At 36.0% G+C, this 23,002-nt stretch overlaps 1 protein-coding gene across 11 annotated transcripts in view; it reads left to right on the top strand.

Moving 5' to 3' along the window:
• The window catches only part of PPHLN1 (periphilin 1), a 140,104-nt gene that overhangs the window by 58,781 nt on the left and 58,321 nt on the right, over positions 1–23,002 (top strand). For 9 of the 11 annotated variants that reach the window (XM_027093479.1, XM_027093474.1, XM_027093478.1 and 6 more), the window contains 3 exons: positions 8,590–8,646; positions 11,144–11,223; positions 19,881–20,000. In XM_027093479.1, coding sequence (XP_026949280.1) covers positions 8,590–8,646; positions 11,144–11,223; positions 19,881–20,000 — 257 coding nt within the window. The remainder of the gene's footprint in view (positions 1–8,589; positions 8,647–11,143; positions 11,224–19,880; positions 20,001–23,002) is intronic. The other 2 variants (XM_027093480.1, XM_027093475.1) reach the window with 1 other exon arrangement.

Genomic DNA, 23,002 nt, shown 5'->3' with positions numbered 1-23,002 from the left:
TGTAATCATGTTGGAAAGTCACACACCTCCTGTATTTTCTGCTAATTCCTGAGCTGATCCAGCCTCTTTAATCTTCTATCACTAGGGGAAATCTATTTATATTTTTCATGAAAAATATTAGTGGATCCCCCTAAATATAAGGTATAGCCTTATAGAATTTAGAGCTAAAACCTACCTTAGGTTCATTCTTTCCCAACCTCCAATTTTTTTTTTTTTTTTAAGTTTGGAGTGCCTGGCCATGCATGGCATTCAGTGCATGTCGTCCTGGCCCAGTTGTTCAGTATGTGTTGGAATAAATAAATGAAGCAACTTTTCTAGGTAATGCTTTCCTGTGTTGTCATTCTAGACTCTACTACCTGCAGTTGAGCTCATTCACAAAACACTTCCTCATGCCTTCTGTATCCAGGGCACTGTGTTAGAACGATGTCCCTGTCACCAAGGAACTAGAATATATATGTGTATTTTTCCCCAACTGATAACAATTTTATCATTATGTAAATATAACATGTAAAGTATAACTTTGATATAAGGCTCATTATGTCATAAATGAGTTAACATGACATTAGCCGATCAGGGTAAGAGACTCTCACTCTGGGATGGAAGAACACGCCATGGAGGAAATGACATTTGGGCTTATCTTTTAGTTCAGACTTCTACAGGTGGAGAAGTATCTTCTAGGTAGAAGGAATTATAAGCCAATAATTTTTCTTTCCTTTTTAACTTCCTTCCTTTTAACTGTTTTTTTCAAATAATAAGGTTTTTAGTTCAACAGTCTTTGCCTCCTGCATGTTCAGAGTGATGGAAGATCACTTCAGATCATTAGATTGTCTCCATTGTAGCTGTTGCTGGATTCCTGTATTTAACAAGCATTTATCACTTGTCTACTGTTTCCAGAGCTAGGTAGAGTGGGGTTTCCAAAAAACATATTTTTGGATATATGTGTAAGAATGCCATTTGAAGGATTTAAAACAAACACAGTCACTTACACATGCCTGACTGCTTAAAATATGCTTGGAATAGTTCCAGGTAACTGAAAGTTTTACTGTGGAGTTCAGTGTTAAAAGTTTGGTATTTTCTCCTATGCTTTACTTCCTTTTTCTCCCCTCACCCTTCAAGTGGATAAATAGCCTCTAAGTCTAATTTATGCTTACATGCACAGACCTAAATATCCCAAATTAGCTAGATACACCTTCTAAGACCATATTTTTTTAGATGTGTGTGACTTAAATCCAAATCTATTAATAATTTGGTTAAGAGGAAGAAAGTGTCTTTGGAAACTGATTTTGAAGCCTTTTTAACAAAACGTGAGTAAAACGGAAGCTTGAGATCCTTCTTTACAGCTTATAGTGAAGCTATTAAGTTATTTAAGTTACTGTTGAATTAGCCTTATTTTTTACATTTCTCTTCTAAAACAGATTCCTAGGGAGGCATCTTCTATCTGCCTTTGGCCTGGTAGTCAGTGGCCAAAACTCTAAAATCTCAAGATGAAATGTAGAGTCACACGGTGATGCTCCTGTCTTAGTGTCTGCGATATGCTTTCCCCATCCTCTGAGGTCTAATACCTTTAATATCTTGCAGTGATGGAAAGATAACAGAGAAAGTTGGGAGACTAAAATCTGGTGTGAATTGAATGAAATAGAGTGTATGACTTTGTTAATGCCTTCATGTTTATTTTCTTAAGTCATTTAGCTTTGAAAGTAAAGTTCTTTAATCAAGAAAAAAAAGTTTGTTCTGGGAAAACTCTCTTTATGGGTTACTTTGGTTGATTCCTTAGCTGTTTGGGCTGAACTGTTTTTCTGTACTCCTTTCACTAAATAGTTTTTAGAATAGTTACATGAGATAATCTTCCAAAAAGTTAACAGTAAAAGTCTTGCTTTAAACAATAAAAGGAAAAAGTAATTGTTATTTTACATATTTGTGATAATGGTTTTTGCTTTAAATCTAAATCTCAGAAATGTTGATGGCACCTTACTTTTCTTCAAAAAAGGACTGAGAAATATCATCCTTCAATTATCAGTCACTTAAACTGGGCTAACTAACAATGATGGGTTAATTTAGTTTTCCAATGTAAATTGAAATTTTGACAAAGATTTTAAATGTTTCTGTAACAGGTAAAAAATAATTTTCTTATTCCTTATGCCCTCATTTTGTTAATTCTTTTTTAACTTTTAATTTTTTGCTTCTTGTTCATACTTTTCAGAATAATTTTATTTATTTTAATAATCACTAGTAGTTTGTCCATGGTAATTATTTTAGGACTAATTCTTCACAATTGTTCTGTGCATTTAATATATCTGTGCTTAATTATAAGCCACAGAATGACTATTACTTTTTCATCTCAGCTGCTTAGTTCCCATTTTGTGCTTACACACACGCACACACGTTATTTAATTAAATTTTTTCTGCATAGCCTTTTGGGTTAAATCCTATGGAACTTTGTACTGACATAGACTAATTAGCTTCCTAAATCAAACTGTTTACACCTTGTGTTCCACGTTTAAGAATTTTCTGCCTATAACTTAAGTGGACTAATCTGTTCATAACGGTGACTACAGTACTATTTTTCATTCCTTATTGTTGTTCATATTTACATGCTAACAGTGTCGGTTGTCCTTCTTAATCTGTTTATTAACACATTATTAAGATACTGTTATAGTTTAAATTGTTTTGTTATGTATACCTTGTGTATTTTTACTTGAATTTTATTTTATTCTAATTAATCTAATGAAACATCTCCCCATTTGTCAACTATCTCTTAGATATTTATTTCCTTTTTCCCTACCTTCTCTCAAATGAATCTCACTGTTTTCCTATCTTATACTTTTGCTATTTACCTTCTGTTTAGGATAATAGCATTAATAATGATCACTATATTTAGTCTCCCATATGGGTATGGGAGGCTTTTTGTTAAAGTACTTCCTGTGATGTTTACTGTATCACAGTACAGTCTTTCCATTTTTGTATAGCTCATTTTTAAAAACAGTTAAAATCTTTTCCTGTAATGTCTACTTAATACTAGTTATTTATCTTAGAGCCATAAAGATATTTCTTTTTTTGTTGGAACGGTTTGTGTATTTGAAAAGTACCATCATAATCTTTTCGATTTTTTTTTTTCCAGGTTTAAATATATTTAGTTCCTTCAGCTGTTCCTTTCATTTGACATGGTTTTCAGACCTTTTGCTTTCCTAATTTTCTTTCTGTTCCTTTTAAGTCATGATGCCAGAAGTGAACTTTTATTTTGTCAACCATATTGTATTACTGGTCCTTACTGAAACTGCAGGCAACTGAAACCTAGGCCATTTTCACATATATTACTATGAAACAAAAAGCCCTGCAGCCTGTACTTTTTTCAGCTGCAATTACTTGTTTGTAGTTAATTCATTAAAAAAAATATCTGGGAATGATATATTTCATGTAGTTAACTTTGACTTATAATTCTCTTCCATAAAGGTCTTAAAATCTCTTTAGTGATCCTATGTATTTAGCAGCAGATAAAAAGAGCTTTGTTTTATCTACAAATGAAGTATGCTTTATGTGTTTTGTATTAATCATTAATAATTATGTTGTGTTATAAAGCAGAAACTAACACACCATTGTAAAGCAATTATACTCCAATAAAGGTGTTAAAAAAAAAATTCTGTTGAGTAGCATAAGGCACAATATAGAAACCTCTGCAGTGTTTATCTGCAGTGTTTTCTGTTATTCAACCAGTTGTGATTCCCCATCTTGTTTTCTTTTCCACTTGAGGATTACAAAGCATTTCCACTGTGGAAACAGTGACATAAAGATTGCCTTGCTTAGTGTTGTAAGTCTGTTGTGGCTCCTAGGGATGATTATGTTAGGTATTTACAAACTCTTTGTTAATTCATTCTAAACATTTGCTACAGATTAATGTCAAATTTACCAGTGATGCTCATATATAAATTAGGTATATGACATTTTTAAAATGTCATTACTATGGAAGATTTGTCAGTTTTTTGTTTTTGTTGGTCTGTATCTGATTTTCTATAGCTCTGACTTTGGGCCCAGCCTCCCCTTACTTTCTCAATATCAGCAGCCACTATTAAGAATGAAAGATATTTTTAAGACAGACTTATTCATCAGTGTTTAATCCTTTTCGAAAGCATATCTTCCACAATAACTGAAAATGTACAAGAATTAAAAATACTATTTTGAGAAGAGTGTATTTGGAAGATAGACTCTATTATTGAACTTAAGTATAATGGGAAAAGGCACATGTCTTAATACCTGTTGGCTGTGAATGAATTTGGAAGTCCACATGAATTTTTGGATCATAGCTGAAATTCCAATAAAATTTAGAGGTTTAATTCTGCCTTTAGAAAGAAGGCTTTTCTGTGCAGGTGTAAGTGATAATGGGAATATGGAAATAAGACTTTACCATCAGATTATGTTTATTACGCAGTAAGAACCTGTTGTCTTAGCAGCTAAATATTATAGTGTTTCTTGGTTTGAAAGTCATTGTATTTATGTTCAGTACTCATAAAATCATTCAACAAAAATATATTTCATATAAATGGTTTGCCAAGCAAGACAGACCTAGTCTTTGCCTTCTGAGTTTATGATTTAGAGAAGGATACAAATCATTACATGGGAATAGGCATTTTAGGTGATATCTGACGAGTGGGCAGAAGTTTGTGGAAGGATGAAAGTGGAGAAGGATTATTGGGATGAGCTGTTTCATGAGGAATTTAATCTTGGACTGTTAACTGATCCAGGCTGTAAATGTGCTATTGAATTAGATTCTACAATGTATTCTTTTGTGTGAGAATCTATTTATTATATCACAAAGAGCTTTGGCTGTGAGTTTTCTGGGTGAATCCCAGGAGTACAGCTATAGCTTTTCTGGCACCTAAGTGATGGAGGTTCTGAAACAGTAATCAATTAATGGCATTTTCATATGTGTAGGCATTTATAGCATCCCTGTTGTACATGTTCATAATATGTACAGATGATGTAATATTTTACTTATATTTTAAAAAGTGAGCCCATGTGGTTGTAACTGATGTATTAAAGGAAAGTTCTCTTCAGAAATGCACTTCCATGTATTCATAGTTAATATGCCTTTATTTCAACTTGTTGGATCTCTTACCTCCAAAAGTTTGTTATTTGTGGGAAGCAGAGGTGGTACAGAGAGAGCTTTTTCTACCCCTGTGTCTGGTTGTTTTTTTGGTGTCTTTACCACAAGGATCATTTTTTTGTGTCCCCTCCATTTTTCTGTTTCATACCTTCTTTTTTTTTTCTTGGCTGCACCGCATAGCATGCGGGATCTTAGTGCCCTGACCAGGGATGAACCTGTGCCTTCTGCAACAGAAGTGCGGAGTCCTAACCACTGGACCTCCAGAGAATTCCCTGTTTCATACCTTCTTGAATGAACCAGTAGATCTCTGAGAAATCATGTTCTTCCTAACCAAGAGCCCCAAATTTGCATGTCTTCATCCATGATCCAGAAAAATGAATCATTTCCTCAGCATCCTTATAGCCACCTCATCTTCATTTGTTCATATCTTAATTTCCCCTTTAATGCTTCAGCTATAAAGGAGAGATGAATCTACTACCTGTGCTGTTAAGTTTATTTATTGATTGATAAGACGTTCAGAAGTATCTGGTTTTCTCTTATACATCAGGCACTGTACCAAGAATTTAATAGTTTGCAAGATGTAGCCCCTAATTTTATTATCTCCAGTGATGGTTTTCTTTTTTTTTTTTAAGATTTTTTGTTTTTGATGTGGACCATTTTTTTAAAGTCTTTACTGAATTTGTTCCAATATTGCTTCTGTTTTATGTTTTTTGGCCACGAGGCATGTGGGAACTTAGCTCCCCAACCAGGGATCAAACCTGCACCCCCTGCATTGGAAGGTGAAATCTTAACCACTGGACCTCCAGGGAAGTCCCTCTAGGGATGGTTTTATTTTTTTTTCCTAGCAGTGTATTTTGCTCCTATATGGGTTATCAGTAATTAATAATACTTGATAGGATTGGGTGAGTCTGGTTAAGTTCATCGCTGCTTTCATCAGGAGAACACATCAGCAAGAAAGTATATTTCTGAAAGATCGTTTCAGACTTACAGCTATTATATGCAAAGAGACAGCAAATATTGTTAAATTCTTAGAGAACTTTTAAATGTTTATTGTAACATGAAGCTGCTTCTCTGGCTTTCATTTCGCCTGCGTGGGAAGCACTTTATACCTAGTCTATGGAACCAGTATTTGAAATTCTTGTTCATTGTCTTCCTCACCATTTATTCTTTCACTCACCAGTACATTGACTTGGATTTTGATTTCCATATTGCCAACTTTAGAATTTTTCTTTCCTGGTTTCTTTCCTTCATTCTACTTTAGAACTCATTTTCTTTAGCAAGTCACAGCAAAGGCAGGAATGTGTTGAGCCTCTTGCCCTGCTCTCAAGTAGGAGTTAGTTTCTACTTACTAAGATCACATGTGAGATGAATTTGAAGTAATGGCTAAGTGGCCAAGGAGTAGCATTCTGTCAGTTAGAAATATAGAAGTGTGAGTGAAAGAAGTGGATTTGAGAGACATTTGTCTTCATAGTATTGGTTGGAGCCACGGAAGAATAACAAAACAAAAAGGATTGAGGATAGGAGGAACATTCATATTTAAGGAACAATAACCAACAAAGGAGAAAGAGAAAGGTAGGAAGATGTAGGATGACAAACAGAAACGTACAAAGGCATGAAAAGCAAATGCTAAAATATTAAGAAGAACTTGTGTATGAATCATTAAGCTGCAGTAGTAGAGCACAAGAAGAAAGACCTTCAGTTTTAATATAAGCAGATCATTGGAAACTCTGGGATGAAGAGTTTAAGCACAATGGGTTGTTTCTATTACCTCTTATGTTAAAAAAAATACTCTAAAATTTCGTGGGCTAAAACAACCACTTACTTGTTTATGATTTTGCAATCTGAGCTGGATTCAGCTGGTTTTACTGTCTGTTAGGATATTATTAAATAGCCCAGGTCTGTTGAAGGTAACATGGATGGGAATCTGTAGTTAAATGCAGTCATTCCTACAGTGGTTCTGAAATTTGGAATCAAAATCAATCAACACAGCACCAGTTGTGTGTTAGTAAACCGACTCTTCAGGGGAAAAACACCTGATTGTGACATTTGCCAGTATTTGTGGAGTGAATACTTTTACCATGGCTGATTTCAGGCTACCAGTGTGGAGTCACTGAACTTAAGAGTTTGGAAGACATACAGACAGTTCATTCTCAACAGCTAGTGTGAGCCAAGCCCAAGCCCCAGACACTCCTATAAAAAAATATCGTTGTCCTGACCTCTTCATCTACAAAGAATTTGAGGCAGGTTAACAAAAATAAACACTTATTAAAACAGGATTAAGTAAACGGGTGAAGAATTTTATAAAAAAGGGAAATAAGGGTGTGAAAATAAAAGAATAAAGTTAGTAGTTTATGAAATAGATGCCTATGATAAGGATTTCAGCAATTACTATAAGTGAGCTAAGGATTTGCCTAAAACAAAGAGGAAATGAGCAATAGATAGTGTTCATAGTGAAACTTAGATAAAAACACATCAGCTGCGCACGAGGAACAAAACTTTCTGATGACATCAGTGAACAATTAGATAAGGATACTGCTTCAACATTCTTGCAAAAGTAGGATGGCAATATTTGTGTGATATTTCTTGAATTTTTTTTTTAGTGCAAGGTGCTGACAGTGCCAAAGTGATTCAGAAAATGTATTATTTTCTCAGAAAAAAGGATAAAATTGGCAATTTGGGATCTATAATAGAATAATTTGAAATAAATGATAAGAAAACATATTGGAAATATAGCTGAGAGCCCCTTCTAGTTTATTTAGGCTATTTAGAAAGCCGATTCCATCTGCATCATTAAGAGTTTGCAGGTAAGGAAACTAACAAAATATTTACAAGATTCTAAGTATGGGATAATTAGGAGATCAAGTAGCTGTGGATTTGTTTATAAGGAAAATCCATATATGAGAGAGTTTGCATGAAAAGAATTAGCAAGATTTAGTAACAGGCTACCTGTTGAGAACAAGTCAGAATGATTACTTGCAGGTAGCCGTCCTATGCTCAGGGAACTGATATGATATACCATGAAAACTTTCCCAGGTGTCCTTTTTGATTTCTAGTGGTGATTCATCTTTCACTCTTGATTTTTTTGGTGTCATTCTTTAATCCTTTGAATATTGACTTTATGGAGGAGATTAGATTAGATGCTTATAGTGATAAGTAAGACGTGCGATCCCCGTCTTTAACTTTTGGTGTCTTATCATAGGATACTTTTCTCATTTCTTTCTGCTCATGCTGTCCTTGGTTAGCCTCATCTTCATACATCATTGTTGTTGGACCCAATCTTAAACAGAGTTTTTCTCCTATTCTGTTATTTATTTCTCTTATTGGTGTTTGCTCAGGCAGCCCAACTTGAAAGCAGGGTAGGAAGGTGGTTAGGGTCACCGGCAAATGCTCAGAAGTTCCTGTTCTCATTACTCCTACTTCTGGGTTCTTCTCCTGTTCCTCCTGGGCACAGAGGTGCTGGTGTTAATTCCTCCCTGCCCACCTTTCCCTAGAGTCCGTGCGTGCTGGTGCCTCCTACAAACGGCAGAATGAAGGAAAGCCAGAAAGAGGTGAGTTTTGAGCTAGATTGTGATTTGGGATCGTGAAGGGTGGGGGGCTATAATTTGTAGAGGTTATAGAAATGGGAAAAGTGTATAACTGCTCCATTGGTCTGCTGTTGGAACCAGAGCTGAACAATAGCAGACTCAGGTAGTAGGATTTGGGGAGACATGTGGGTTTGTTGTCTGGGCTAGCCACTCCCAGTCAGCAACTGCCACCTCATAGGAGGTTGAGATCTGTAGAGTAGACAAGTCACTGGAAGAAAGGACCCAACATCAGTAGGATCAGGATATTTCTATTTACCATTTTTGTGCTCTTTCTGCTGCCATCTGTATCATCCTTTTTCTTTATCCTTTGCTTCTTGCCTGTCCCTGCCCTCATGCCACCGGTATATATGAATATATGTTGATATTTGATAAACCACTGCCCTCTCCTTCAATGTTCCTTTGCTTCTGCACACTGAGATTGGTTGAAATCTGCTTAAATTAGCCTTATGCAGCTAAAATCATGAAAGATCCTAAGACTACACTTGGACACCATACTTGGCATACCTGTAGAGCTGATGCTTTGTTTGTAAAGGAGGTGCTAAATAAGAGATTAACAGCTGCTTGTGAAAGTTTTTTGCTGTGTTTAGCTGCTATGTGCCAGAATTGAGCCTATAATTATGTCTTTAATTAACATAATGTGCTGTGCTGATTGGTCCAGTTCTTCATCTCTCAAGGAAATACTTAATCAGAGTAGACTGGGGAGGTCATTGAATCCTAAGGGTAGAAAAATAATTCATCTTTTCACAAGTTTGTGAGTACCTACTCTTTTCTTAAAGGACTCAGCTTGGTAGGCCTTGGGTATTCGGGAAAAAATGAGCTATGATACTTGTTCCTCTAGGGGCTTTTGGTGCAGTGGGATAGACTGACACTGTCACATTATGATATGGAATTTGCCATGTGCAATGGAAATACAGTAGGGAATGACTAAATAAGCCATGTTCTTAGCCATTTGGGGATGTAGTGATGGTTGTATCATTTTGCTTTTGATTTTTAAGGTCTGTAAGAACTTTTAAACTTGCTTAGTGCGAAAGTCTCTTAATGGTACCACAAGTTAAAAGATTCTAGAGTTAGGTCTTTTTTAAGACTATTGGAGCTTCACAGTTGGAATACTGTGCCTAGAGCAGGAGTTTTCAACCTCAGCACTACTGACATTTGAGGCCGGATAATTCTTTGTTGTGGAGGGCTGTCCTGTGCATTTGTAGCATGTTTAGCAGCATCCCTAACCTCTACTTAACCATGTGCCAGTGGCACTCACCCACTGTGAAAATCAGAAATATCTTCACACATTGCCACGTGTTGTGGGTGCGGGGAGCTGTGGGGGGCATCTTGAGAAAGCCTTTCCGGCTCTGCAGGACATTGGAAAGAGATGTTATTCACTACGTCCCCAGGTGGTTGGAAGCCCTTGACCTCCAGGCCCTTACTTTGCTGTCTTGACCATAGCAGGAAGAGCTTAAGAGGCTTTTTGACTGAAGCTGGCTTTGCCTCAGTTTCAAGGTCGTTTTTTCTCCGCTTTTGCTCTTGACTGCTTTCCTGGCCTTAATCCACTATCCAGTCTTGATCAGTTTCTGTGTCACTCCAAACTTGGTGCTGCTTTTTCCTCTTCTCTGTAATTAAAGTTTTCGTAGCACTTGAAAGCAGAGGCTATCTGTTACAGTTGACATATAGATAATTTAATGAAACATTTTTCTGTTAGCAACAGCTCACTGTTATTTTTAAGATTATATTTAACTAAACCCATTTTTGTTGTTGTTTTCGTTGAACTGGCTAAAATAATATTTAAATTTATTTTCTGGCTTATATTTCCATAAAAATAATAGTATACATAGAGCACTATGTGAGTGTCTGAAGTGACCAAAGATAAAGTTTAGTGACTTTATCTCATATAGATTTATTTTTCACCATTTAACAAATATTTGGGTACTCATTCATATCAGGTACCGGATTAGTGCTCTATTATAGTTTTCTAGTTTTAATTTTTTTAAAACATTTCATGAATACCTGCTAAGTTTCCTACATACCCTTCTCTTTGAGCTATAGCTTAATTAGCTAATAATTAGCTAATTCTCTTTGGTAGCATCTATATAATAACCTCCATTGGATTTTTAGTGTGATGTATTAAAAGTTAACTTTTCGGAACTGGAGGAGGAAGCATTTATGATTTTAAAATGTTTTTTGCCTTTCCTGAGGTCTTCTCTGTGGTTCCGTGTTTGCTAACTGGCATTGATATGGCCTAGATTGCCATATATACTGTCCTTTGGTTCTAGGTTATTTGAAATTTTTGATGGTGCCCAGCCTCAAAGACAGATAGGAGGATTTAGATATTAACAGATTTAATTTAATAATGTAATAAAGATTTCACTATTAAAATAAGTGTATGACTTCCACCCCTTATTCATTTACAAAAACACTCTAGTTGAAAACAAATAAGCTAGAAAATTGCATTTTATATTTTCTTATATAGGTAAAGAAAGACCTGTTCAGTCTTTGAAAACATCAAGAGACACTTCACCCTCAAGTTCTTCAGCAGTTCCTTCATCAAAGGTTTGTTGTACTTCTAAAATCAATTCAAAGAGGAAACACAAAGTAAATGAGATGGATTGTATAGTACAGGTGCTTTTATTCTTTACTGTCACACCTAACGGAGGTAATTTGCTGCATTGAAAGCTTGAGTTTCAAGTAACCATAACTTAAAAGTTGCCTCCAGAGTAAATGAGCAGTTTTCTCATAGAATTATTTCCACAGGTTATGCTAAAATTAGTATTTACTGATCCCCTTCTCATCTTGACCATAGCCGAGTGGGAATGAATATCCAGATGAGGCATATTTGAGAGACTGTGCTTTTATTTTGGAAGTGGGGTAATAGGCAGAGACCTAACATTTATTGTATAATGACTTGATTCTATGTACTATATTATATATTTTCTTCTGTTATTAATTCATATAAAAATTCTATGATGTAGGTAAGTGTATATTTCCATTTTATATAACAGGCTCAGAAGTTAAATAATTTCCTCAAATTATTTCACTGATGAATTCTCCCAAACGTTTAAGAATACCTGTACTTCTCAAACTTCCAAAAAATAGAAGAGGATTGAACACTTCCAAACTTGTTTTATGAACCTAGAATTATCCTGACACCAAAACCAGACAAGGACATTACAAGAAAAGAAAACTACAGGCCAGCATCTCTGATGAAGATAGATGCAAAAATCCTCATCCAAATGTTAGCAAACCAAATTCATAAGCACATTAAATGGATCGTATACCATGATCAAGTGGGATTTATTCCAGGCATGCTAGCATGCATGGTTCAGTATCTGCAGATCAATTAGTGTGATACACCACATTAATAAAGTAAAGGATAAAAATCATATGATCATCTCAGTAGATGCTGAGAAAATTTAACATCCATTTATGATAAAAACTCAACAAAGGGGACATAGAGGGAACATGCCTCAACAAAATAAAGGCTATATATGTCAAGCCAACAGCCAACATCATTCTCAATGGCAAAGAGCTGAAAGCATTTCCTCTAGGATCAGGAACAAGCAAGGATGCCCACTCTCACCAGTTTTATTCAACATAGTATTGGAAGTACTAGCCAGAGCAATTAGGCAAGAAAAAGAAATAAAAAGCACCCAAACTGGAAAGGAAGAAGTAAAACTGTCACTATTTGTGGATAACATGATTTTATATGTAGAAAACCCTAAAAAGAAATAAAAGCAAAAATAAACAAATGGGAGCTAATTAAACTTAAAAGCTTTTGCAAAACAAAGGAAACCATTGATAAAATAAAAAGACAACCTACAAAATGGGAGAAGATATTTTCAAATGATATGACCAACAAGGGATTAATATCCAAAATATATAAATAGTTCATACAACTCCATATCAAAGAAGAGGCAGAAGACCTGAATAGGCATTTTTCCAAAGAAGACATACAGATGGCTAGCAGGCATATGAAAAAATGCTCAACATTGCTGATTATTAGAGAAATGTGAATCAAAACCACAATGAGATATCACCTCACACACCCAGGATGACTGTCATCAAAAAGTGTACAAATAACAAATGTTGGAGAGGATATGGAGAAAAGGGAACCCTAGTGTGCTCTTGGTGGGAATGTAAATTGGAGAACAGTATGGGGATTCCCCCCCCAAAAAAAAAATTAGAACTATCCTATCATCCAGCAAGCCACTTCTAGTTATGTATGCAAAGGAATTGAAAACAGGGTGAACACATGGCAGCTCTGAGAGTGCAAGGAAGCTCTGCACCCCTTCACTTAACCTTGCCTAAGCATCTTTTATCATAAACTGCCTCCTATTGGCCACAAAACTCAGCCCACGTGTCAACACTGGGAGTTTGGTGTCCATCTGCCATGATGCTTCAGTATGCACGTATGACCACTGCTCATACTGCTCTCATACGGAGAGCAGCCGAGATGGCAAGGTAGAAAGACCCTGAGCTCATCTCCTCTCAGGAGCACACCAAAATCAGTTTCCTGCAGAGCAACCATCAGTGAAAAAGAGTGGGACCTACCAGAAAAGATCTACAACTAAAGACATAAAGAAGGAACCACAACGAGACAGGTAGGAGGGATGGACTCACAGTATAATCATATCCCATACCCCCCAGGTGGGCAGCCCACAAATTAGAGGATAATTATATTGCAGAAGTTCTTCCACAGGAGTGAGAGTTCAGGGCCCCATGTCAGGCTCCCCAGCCTGGGGTTCTGGCACCAGGAATACAAGCCCCCAGAGCGTTTGGCTTTGAAGGCCAGCAGGGCTTAATTGCAGGAGCCCCACAGAGTGGGGGAAATAGAGACTTCACTCTTAAAGGGCACACACAAAATCCCATGTGCAGTGGGACCCAGGGCAAAAGCAGTAATTTGATAGGAGCCTGGACAAGACCCACCTACTGGTCTTGGAGAGTCTTCTGGAGAGTCTTCTGGAGAGGCCGGGAGCAGCTGCGGCTCACCCTGGAGACATGGACACTGGTGGCAAACATATTAGGGAACGCTCAAACACATGAACACTGTTGCTGGCTGCTGTCATCTTGGCTCATTAGCACCAAGACCTGGCCCCACTCAGCAACCTGTAGGGATCAGTGCTGGGGTGCCTCGGTCAAACAACTAACTGGGCGGGGACACAACCCCATCTATCAATAGACAGCCTGCCTAAAGACTTCCTGACCTCTAGACACACCCCTAGACACAGCCCTACCCACCAAAGGGCCAAGACCCAGCTCTAACCACCAGAGGACAGGCACCAGCCCTTCCTGCCAGGAAGCCTACGCTAGCCTCTAGACCAGCCTCACCCACCAGCAGAAGCAAGCCAGACCCTACCCTGGGACCAGCTGTGCCCTGGCCCTGACCACTAGCGGGCCAACACAACCTTCAGGACACCCCAGACCCCATACCCAACTGTTTCAGGAACTTGCCTCTCCCCTACTCCAGCAATCTGAAATGAGCTCTGGGATCCCTGGCCCTGCAGCCAGACTCCAGGAAGCAGTTCTGCTTGCCAGTAGTCCAGCACTAACCCCGGATCTGGCTTCACCTGCCAGTGTGTGGGCAACAGCTCTAGAGTCTTTGAGACCCTGACTCTGCCCACCAGTGAGCCAGCACTAGCTCTGGGGCCCCCGAGGGTTCTGCAACCAGCCACCTTGTGACCAGGCCCCACTAAACAGTAGCCAGCAGCATCTTCACAAGGCAGGGCCTGGCAACCAACTGGACTAGGGGGCACCCAACTGGACTAGGGGCCAACCAAGCCTACCAGACTACCCACGTAGTTAGCCCACCATGACAGGAGGACCCACACAGCCCTTTTAGGGGGAACGCCTAGAGCATATAGCTTAGGTGATGAGGGGCGGGGGGAGTGTACTGCTAGGACACAACGGATCTCCTACAGAAGGCTACTTCTCCAATGTGGAGAAACATAACCTACCTACCACATACATAAAAATACAAAGAGCAGCTTAGACAAAATGAGGCAGCAGAGGACTATGTTCTAGAAAGGAACAAGCTATAACCCCAGAAGAAGAACTAAGTGAAGATAGGCAGTCTACGTGTAAAAGAGTTCAGAGTAATGATCATAAAGATGATCAAAGAACTTGGGAGGAGAATGGATGCACAGAGTGAGAAGTTTTTAACAAAGAGTTAGGAAATATAAAGAACAGCAGAGGTGAAGAATACAATAACTGAAATAAAAAATATGCTAGAATGAATCAATAGTAGACTAAATGATACAGAAGAACAGATCAGTGAGCTGGAAGAGAGAGTAGTGGAAATCACTGCCACTGAATAGAAAAAAAAGAATGAAGAAATTAGGACAGTTTAAGAGACCTCTGGGACAACATGAAGCACACTAATATTCACATTATAGGGGTCTCGGAAGGAGAAGAGAGAGAGAAAAGGGAAGAGAACGTATTTGAAGACATAATAGCTGAAAATGTCCTTAATCTGGAAAAGGAAACAGTTACCCAAGTCCAGGAAGCGCAGAGAGCCCTGTTCCGGATTAACCCAAAGAGGAACCTGCTGAGACACATAGTAATCAAAATGACACAAATTAAAGATAAAGTGAGTATTAAAAGCAGCAAGGGGAATGCAACAAATAACATACAAGGGAACTTCCGTAAAACTATCAGCTGATTTTTCAGCAGAAACTCTGCAGGCCAGAGGGTAGTGGCACGGTATATTTAAAAGTGATGAAAGGGAAAAACCTGTGACCAAGAATACTTTACCCAGCAAGGCTCTCAGTCAGGGTTGATTTAAAATCAAAAGGTTTACAGACAAGCAAAAGCTAAAAGAATTCAGCACCACCAAACCAGCTTTACAACAAATGGTAAAGGAACTTCTCTAGGTGAAAAAGAAAAGGCCACAACAAGAATACAAGAAAATTATGAAATGAAAAAGCTTACCAGTAAAGGCAAACGTACTGTAAAGGTAGGAAATCATCTACACACAAAGCTAGTAAGGAGGTTAAAAGACAAAAGTAGTAAAATCATCTGTATCCACAATAAGCAGTGAAGGGATACACAAAACAATTAGATGTAAAATAAGATAAAGACAGTAATCGTGAGGGGAGGAGGGTACAAATGCAGGGTTTTAAAAATGCATTTGAAATTAAGAGATCAGCAACTTAATATACTGTTATACAGAAACCTCATGGTAACCACAAACCAAAAATCTATAATATATATACACACAAAAAAGAAAAAGGAATCCAAACATAATACTAAGATTAGTCATCAAATCACAAGAGATGAGAAAAAATGAAGAAAGGGGGGGAAAGGTCTACCAAAATGGCAATAAGAACATACATATTGCTAATTCCCTTAAGTGTAAACAGACTAAATGCTCCAACCAGAGACATAGAGTGGCTTCATGGATACAATAACAAGACTCATATATATGGTGTCTACAAAAGACTCACTGCAGATGTAGAGACACATACAGACTGAAAGGAAGGGCATGAAGAAAGATATTCCATACAAATGGAAATCAAAAGAAAGCTATATAAGTATAGCAGTACTTATATCAGACAAAATAGACTTTAAATAAAGACTGTCACAAGAGACAAAGAAGGACACTACATAATGATCAAAGGGTCAATCCAAGAAGAAGATATAACAGTTGTAAATATATATGCACCCAACATTGGAGCACCTCAATGTATAAGGCAAATATTAACAGACATAAAAGGAGAAATCAATAGTAACACAATAATAGGAGGGGAGTTTAACACCCCACTTATTACATCAGTGGACAGATCATCTAGACAGAAAATCAATAAGGAGACATAGGCCTTAAATAACACATTAGACTAAATGGACTTAATTAATTTATAGAGAGCATTCTATCCGGAAAGCAGCAGAATGCATATTCTTTTCAAGTGCATGTGGAACTTTCTCCAGGATAGATGACTTGCTAGGCCACAAAACAAGCCTTGGTAAATTTAAGAAAATTGAAATCGTATCAGACATCTTTTCTGACCACAAGGCTATGAGAGTAGAAATCAACTACAAGGGAAAAACCTGCAAAAAACACAAACACATTGGAGGCAAAACGGTATGCTACTAAACAACCAATGGATCACTAAAGAAATCAAAGGAAATGAAAACAGTATTTCAAGGAGATATCTGCATTTTTTTTGGCGGGGGGAATTGAACCTGGCCCATGGCAGTGAAAGCCTTGAATCCTAACCACTAGGCCACCAGGGAACTCCCCTGCATTTCTGTGTTCGTTGCAGCATTATTCACTATAGCCAAGATGTAGAAACAACCTAACCTGCCCTCAATGAATGGATAAAGAAAATATTGTATACATACGTGATGGAATATTATTCGACCATGAAAAAGGTGAACATCTTACCATTTGTGACAAAATGGATGGACCTTGAGGGCATTATGCTAAGTGAAATAAGCCAGACAGAGAAAAACAAGTATTCTATGATCCTGATGACATGTGGAATCTAAAAAAGTCAAATTCACAGAAAGAAGGGTTGTTACCAGAGTCTGGGGGACAGGAGAAAAGGGGAGATGTTGGTCAAAGATTATGAACTTGAAGCTATAATATGAATGAGTTCTGGGTATCTAATATATAGCATAGTTATTATAGTTAATAATACTCTCCTGTATAATTGAAATTTGCTAAGAGATCTTTGATGTTCTCACCACAAAAAAGAAATGGTAATTATGTGACATGATGCAGGTGTTAGCTAATGCTAAGGTTGTGATTATTTTGCAATTTAAAAAAAGTGGGTATATATCTCCATTTTATGGAAAAGGCTTAGATGTTAAATAATTTTCTCAAGGACTTAGCCAGTTTTCACTGCATCATTCTTCTCAGTCCTTCCTTCTCAGCATCTGAAAACGTGTTGAAAAGGTGCATGGTTCTAATCCTCAAAACTTAAAACTTTGGGGTGTTGCTGAGGTTCTCTTCACCAACCTCACACTGTTTCTCTTTCCATAACTGTTGTTACTTCTATTCTCGTCTTTCTTCACTTCTTTTTGTTTTCTGTCTTTGGTATGTTTGGCTTTTCTGTAAGAAAAGATATCAGTTGGTGGTCTGTGCTGGTGTTCAGTGGGCAGCTGCTTCTCTGCCTCAAATGGAAAAAAGAAAAGGTGTCTTTGTGACAACTTGTGTTTTTGGAGCTTTCCCAGAAGTCTGAGGATGCTAGAATGCTGGATTTTGAATAGGAAAGATTGATTGGATTTTTTGGTTCTTTCTTATCATATCAAGGGTGCTTTACCCATCTGAAACACTGGCTTGGTTTTTTTTTTTTTTTTTTTTCCCCAGCTAGAAATGAATGAAGAGTAAATAATACCCATCTAAGTCACTATGAATATTTAAATTATGATATTTGAAATATTTATTTCCCTTGAACTATAATGTGGTGTGAATATGTTATAGCATAGGACTTTGTGGTACGTGATGAAAATATATTTTAACCATCAAATCCAACCCTAATGGATTTTAGATATTTTCATCTGACATTTTATTTTAGATGTTTGCATTTTTGTCTTAGAATGGAATTAAAATTTCAGAATTTTAGATCTATAATCATTTTATATATTGGGGAAGTATAGCTTCCTGTGTCCTCTTCCCAGGGTTACATGCTAGCTTTATTACCTAGATTTCCTGATATGGTGGAGGACTTTTTCTTTGAAACATTATGGTTACTGTCATGTAGGAATAGTTTTTCAGAGTTTATTTTCTGCTGTTAGAAGTCAGTTTCAAATGAGAGTTTTTTAAGTGTACAGAGTTAATGATGGTTGAATAGAAGGATTCAGTTATAAAAGATTTTGCTTCCTTCTTTACTAGAGATAATTTACAATGTTTTGTTTTGTTTTTGCTCTTTCTCTTCAAAACAGGTACCAAAGAAAAGTGAGGTGTACATTTAAAAAAATATTTTTGTTTGTGTTTCTTATTTTTAAAAAAACTTTTTAACCTTATTACTAAGTAATAGTAAAGGTATTGCTTATATCTTTTTAACCTTATGTATGGGTAGGACTTTGGAATAAGATATTGAGACTTACTCAGTGGCCATGGAAATACTCCATGTAGATACACTGTGATTATCTTCTAGTAAATACTATGGATGGCAAACCAGTTTTTTGGTAAATTGAATTGAAGGTGGTCAAGGGCCTTACTCATCTAGAAGACCTAGTTTTAACTTCCAGCTCAGCATTTATTGGTAACTGTGTACAAATCACTAACCTTTTGACATTCAGTTTTTTGGTTTATAAGTTGGGGGTGATAAAGTCTAGCCACCTTCATGGAATTCCATTTAATTAAAATACCTTTTTTTGGTTTGCATGTGTAAGTGCTTTATAAATGATAGTATACCATAACATGGGGATTTTTACTGACACTGTCATCCAGAGGAGGTATATTTAGAATCAATGATGTGACTTTATAGAAGTAAGAGATGGAGACAAAATTAAAGTACCAAGCGTTATGCTGGATGCTTTCAGGTCTGTTACTTCCCTTGATTCTCACAACTACTTTAAGAGTGAATATAATATTATTAATCCCTGTTTTGTAAATGAGAAAATGAAGGCTCACAGTGTCATAAGTTATGTATATAAAATCATCTACCCTCACTAGTGATGAAACCGCTATTCAAACCCAGCTTTGTCTGTAACTCCAAATCCTATACTTTGTTTAGTATTGTATGTGGTTGGAGAAGGGAAGTAGTGATAGTATCAAAAAATGAAATTTAAGTGTATACATTTTGTGTAAAGAGTAGGATTTATATAAACTATTACAAAGTATAAAATAGCATATCTGGACTTTTCTGTTTCATTAATTAGAAATTTACCTTGATGAAATTTTGGCATTGGTTATTTCATTGAATATAATTAAAGATACAAAGTTGAAATCAGTATAATGTCTTGTATATTCCAAATAATATTTAGTATATTAGCTGTCAGTGTTTTTCGTTTCGTTCCTTAGATGAATTTCTAAAGCTTTATATAAATGAAAGTAGGAGTCAGATTTAGTCTATATGTCCCCCCAAAATTGCAACTTAACGAAATTCTGTGTTGAATATTTTTGAAAAAGCGAAGAACGTACTTGTTCTTTTTATAAATTTGAAGGCTTAAATGATTTCATGTGTAAGTGGGGTATACTTCTTGATGTATTTGAAATTTAAAAGCCCTTGAGAACTGTAACAGAACCATTCTTCTGTTTTTATTAGGTGTTAGATAAACCCAGTCGGCTAACGGAAAAGGAACTTGCTGAGGCTGCAAGCAAGTGGGCTGCTGAAAAGCTAGAGAAGGCAGATGAAAGTAACTTACCTGAAATTTCTGAGTATGAGGTAAGGCAAAATTTCTTCTTTATGTTTCACATCTGAGAGTTTTGCCTGGATTTTAAATTATTGATGAAAATTTTAGTTTGTTCTAGTGTTTTAAAGTATATTTGGGGAAAATGTCCTCATGGATTATTAAATTTTACCACACACAATAATAGAATGAATATAAATGACTCTGAATTCAGTAATTACACTATGTCTGAATGTCTCTAGTAGTTTAGAAGTGTAAGAATAGTATAAATATGGAGTATAAGGAAAATGCAATATTTATATCCTTCTTTTGTGAGATTTTAAAAGTATTTCTAGAAATCATGCTAAGCCACTAGTCATAAATCAGTGAATTCAGAACAAAAATCTAATTAAACCTTGGATCTTGGGCTATATTTATATTGCATGTTATATTCTATGCAAATTATCTCATAAATATTCCAAGAAATGCAATTATGCATTGTTTGGTCTACCTGTACTTTTTGATGAGTCTTGAGTACCAAAAAATGAGAACATTTTTGGGTCCACAGAATACTCTTTATAGAATGTTTTCATTAAAATATTTGAAAATGAACTGAAAAATTTCTCTATAACCTGTAATAGAGGGAAATACAGATATTTTGTGGGCCAAGTTAAGCTTCTAGATTTAGAATTTGTTACTAGAGGAATTATTTTGACCTGGCAGAGAATATAAAAATCTCTGTACGATGACAAATTATGTATATTCGGAGGAGATTTCTCACTTTACAATATATTTTTGGTTGCCTTTTAAGGAAAGTCCTTTGATAAAACAGATCAAACATTAGAATTCGATGTACAAATTGTATACCTACATACATCTTAATACACTATGAAAAGATCCTTTCCAAAATAACTAATGTACACTGCTCAGAGAGAGTACAAACCAGTACAAACCCTATCAGTACTCAGAAATAGAGCCTTTTTTTTTAAAATGCTGATCTGTCATTTAGCTATCAGTTGTTCTTAAATAGGTCAAGGTTTCCTTGTTACTGTAGCTATAATAATACTTATGCGTATTTTCAAGTAAAGATATAAATATATCAAGCTGTCCTTCTTTGGTACCTTTCTAGCACTATTTAAAAGCATGAACAATACACTAATACATTAATAGGGTCAGTTTGCCTATTTTCCTTAATAATTTAGAATAATGGTTTTTATATTAATAATAGAAATATGTGCTTTAAAATTGCTAATTTGGACAACTGATAATTTTTCTCAGAGTACTTAAACCAAAAACTTCCAAAAATACTTAATTTTTTGTTTCCTAAATACTATATCTTCAATTAGCAAAGCTTTCTTAAGATATATTCTTTCTCCCCCCTCGTCATTTTTGATATCTCTTAATTAAAAAAAAATCTCATTATCCACCTTTTCCAGATTTTAAATATTCTATTTATAGTCTTTTTTCATTGCTTGACTGGATTTTGACTCTGAATAGTCAGTGACATTGGGTCTAGAAAGACTTTTTTTCAGGCTTCTTGTTTTTTCTCTAAAATATGCCCAGAATTTGCTAGGTTTTGAATTAATGAGAAGTCAGTAATCCTAAAAATCTATATGTGGGTCATAGGTCAGACATGATTTTTTGTTGGACCAAAGGCAAGGTGAGAACAGGGTTGAGATTACTTGAGTATGTTTGTTAGTTGGTGTACATCATGAGTGTTGAGCAGCATTATCAATCTCGTAGCATCTAAATGTTCTTCAAGTTACATTGATACTTTTCCATACTGGAGATAAAGCAGTTGAGAAATTCTTAACGATACTCTGTCTTTTGGGCACAGATAGTCACATTTGTTCTTGGGTAGTTTTTAAATAGTTGCTCATTTCAGTGATCTATGTTTTATGAGAAATAAACTTTTTGAGAATTTTGACTTTGGTTCTATAAACTCCTTTCTGATTTGAAAGAATAAGGTGGAAGGAAAAAAGGACTTTGATGCTGTGGAAGAGTTTGGCATAGTGCTGTGTGTGTGTGTGTTTAAATCTAATTTATATTAGCTGTTGAATAGAGAGGAGATTAAATATTTAAGTTTCCAGTTTATCTTCTCTCGTTGTCATCAATATAGTTTTAAGCAATTTGGTTGGGAGACCATGTAGTTTATAGAGAGTCCAGTGAAATTGAAGGTAAATTCAGTGATATGTTTAAATATTCAGGAATATTATAGTTCATTCTTCTGTAACAGTTTTCATACATTTACCTTTTGGACTCTAATAGAGAATTTCCCAAAGTATTTGATAGAATGATAATTCTGAAGGGTCTTAGTGGTCTGAGGAAGAACAAAAAATATTCTATTAGCCCCCTTACATTTGGGAAATGCTAGATTTAAAAGAGGTAGGTTGATTTTGGCACTTCAGCACTTTTCAGAGATTTTAATATGTTAATATGCTCATCAGTGGTCTGTGACAGGAGGATGAATAATAAAGTTTGCATAATTTATCAAATTTTTGGCTTGAATTTTTTTTTCACAGTGCTAATTTTAGGATTAGTGTTTTAAGGCATGTATTTTCAGAAAATAATACTATACTGGCTTTCTCATAGTTTATTTAAATTCACTAAATATTCATTCTGTGTCTGTTTGTGTCAAACACTGCATTAGAGACACCATCTTAGCTTTCAAAGAGCTTGCAGTCAAGTTTGGTAGAGATATAATTTACTATCTGTAAATATATGGCCATGAGAGTTTTGCTTTTGGCTATCAAAATGAAAAGCAAATTATTCAGAGATTATTAGAATGTCGCAGTAGAGCAGGTTGTTGCTTCTTGCTGCAGAAGAAAATTTTTAAATGTTTCTTATTTAAATGTGAAAATGTGAATTATGTTGTTTCCATGTATCAGGTGTTATTTTCCGCTTACCTTGTCCCTAGTGAAGTATGCCCAACTTCCATGGCCCTCTTTCAAATTCAGATCCATTCAGTGAAATCAATAGTGCTCGAGATAATAAGACTCAATATCTTTCTTGATTCCACTTTTCTTCCTTTCCTGTTGTAAAGTTTTTTGCCACTATT

This window comes from Aethalodelphis obliquidens, unplaced genomic scaffold (assembly GCF_003676395.1).
Source record: "Aethalodelphis obliquidens isolate GAN/ISIS:26980383/991018 unplaced genomic scaffold, ASM367639v1 scaffold84, whole genome shotgun sequence".
Lineage (NCBI taxonomy): Eukaryota > Metazoa > Chordata > Mammalia > Artiodactyla > Delphinidae > Aethalodelphis > Aethalodelphis obliquidens.
Note: the sequence above shows the minus strand (reverse complement) of the source record. Positions and strands in the feature narration are given on the sequence as shown.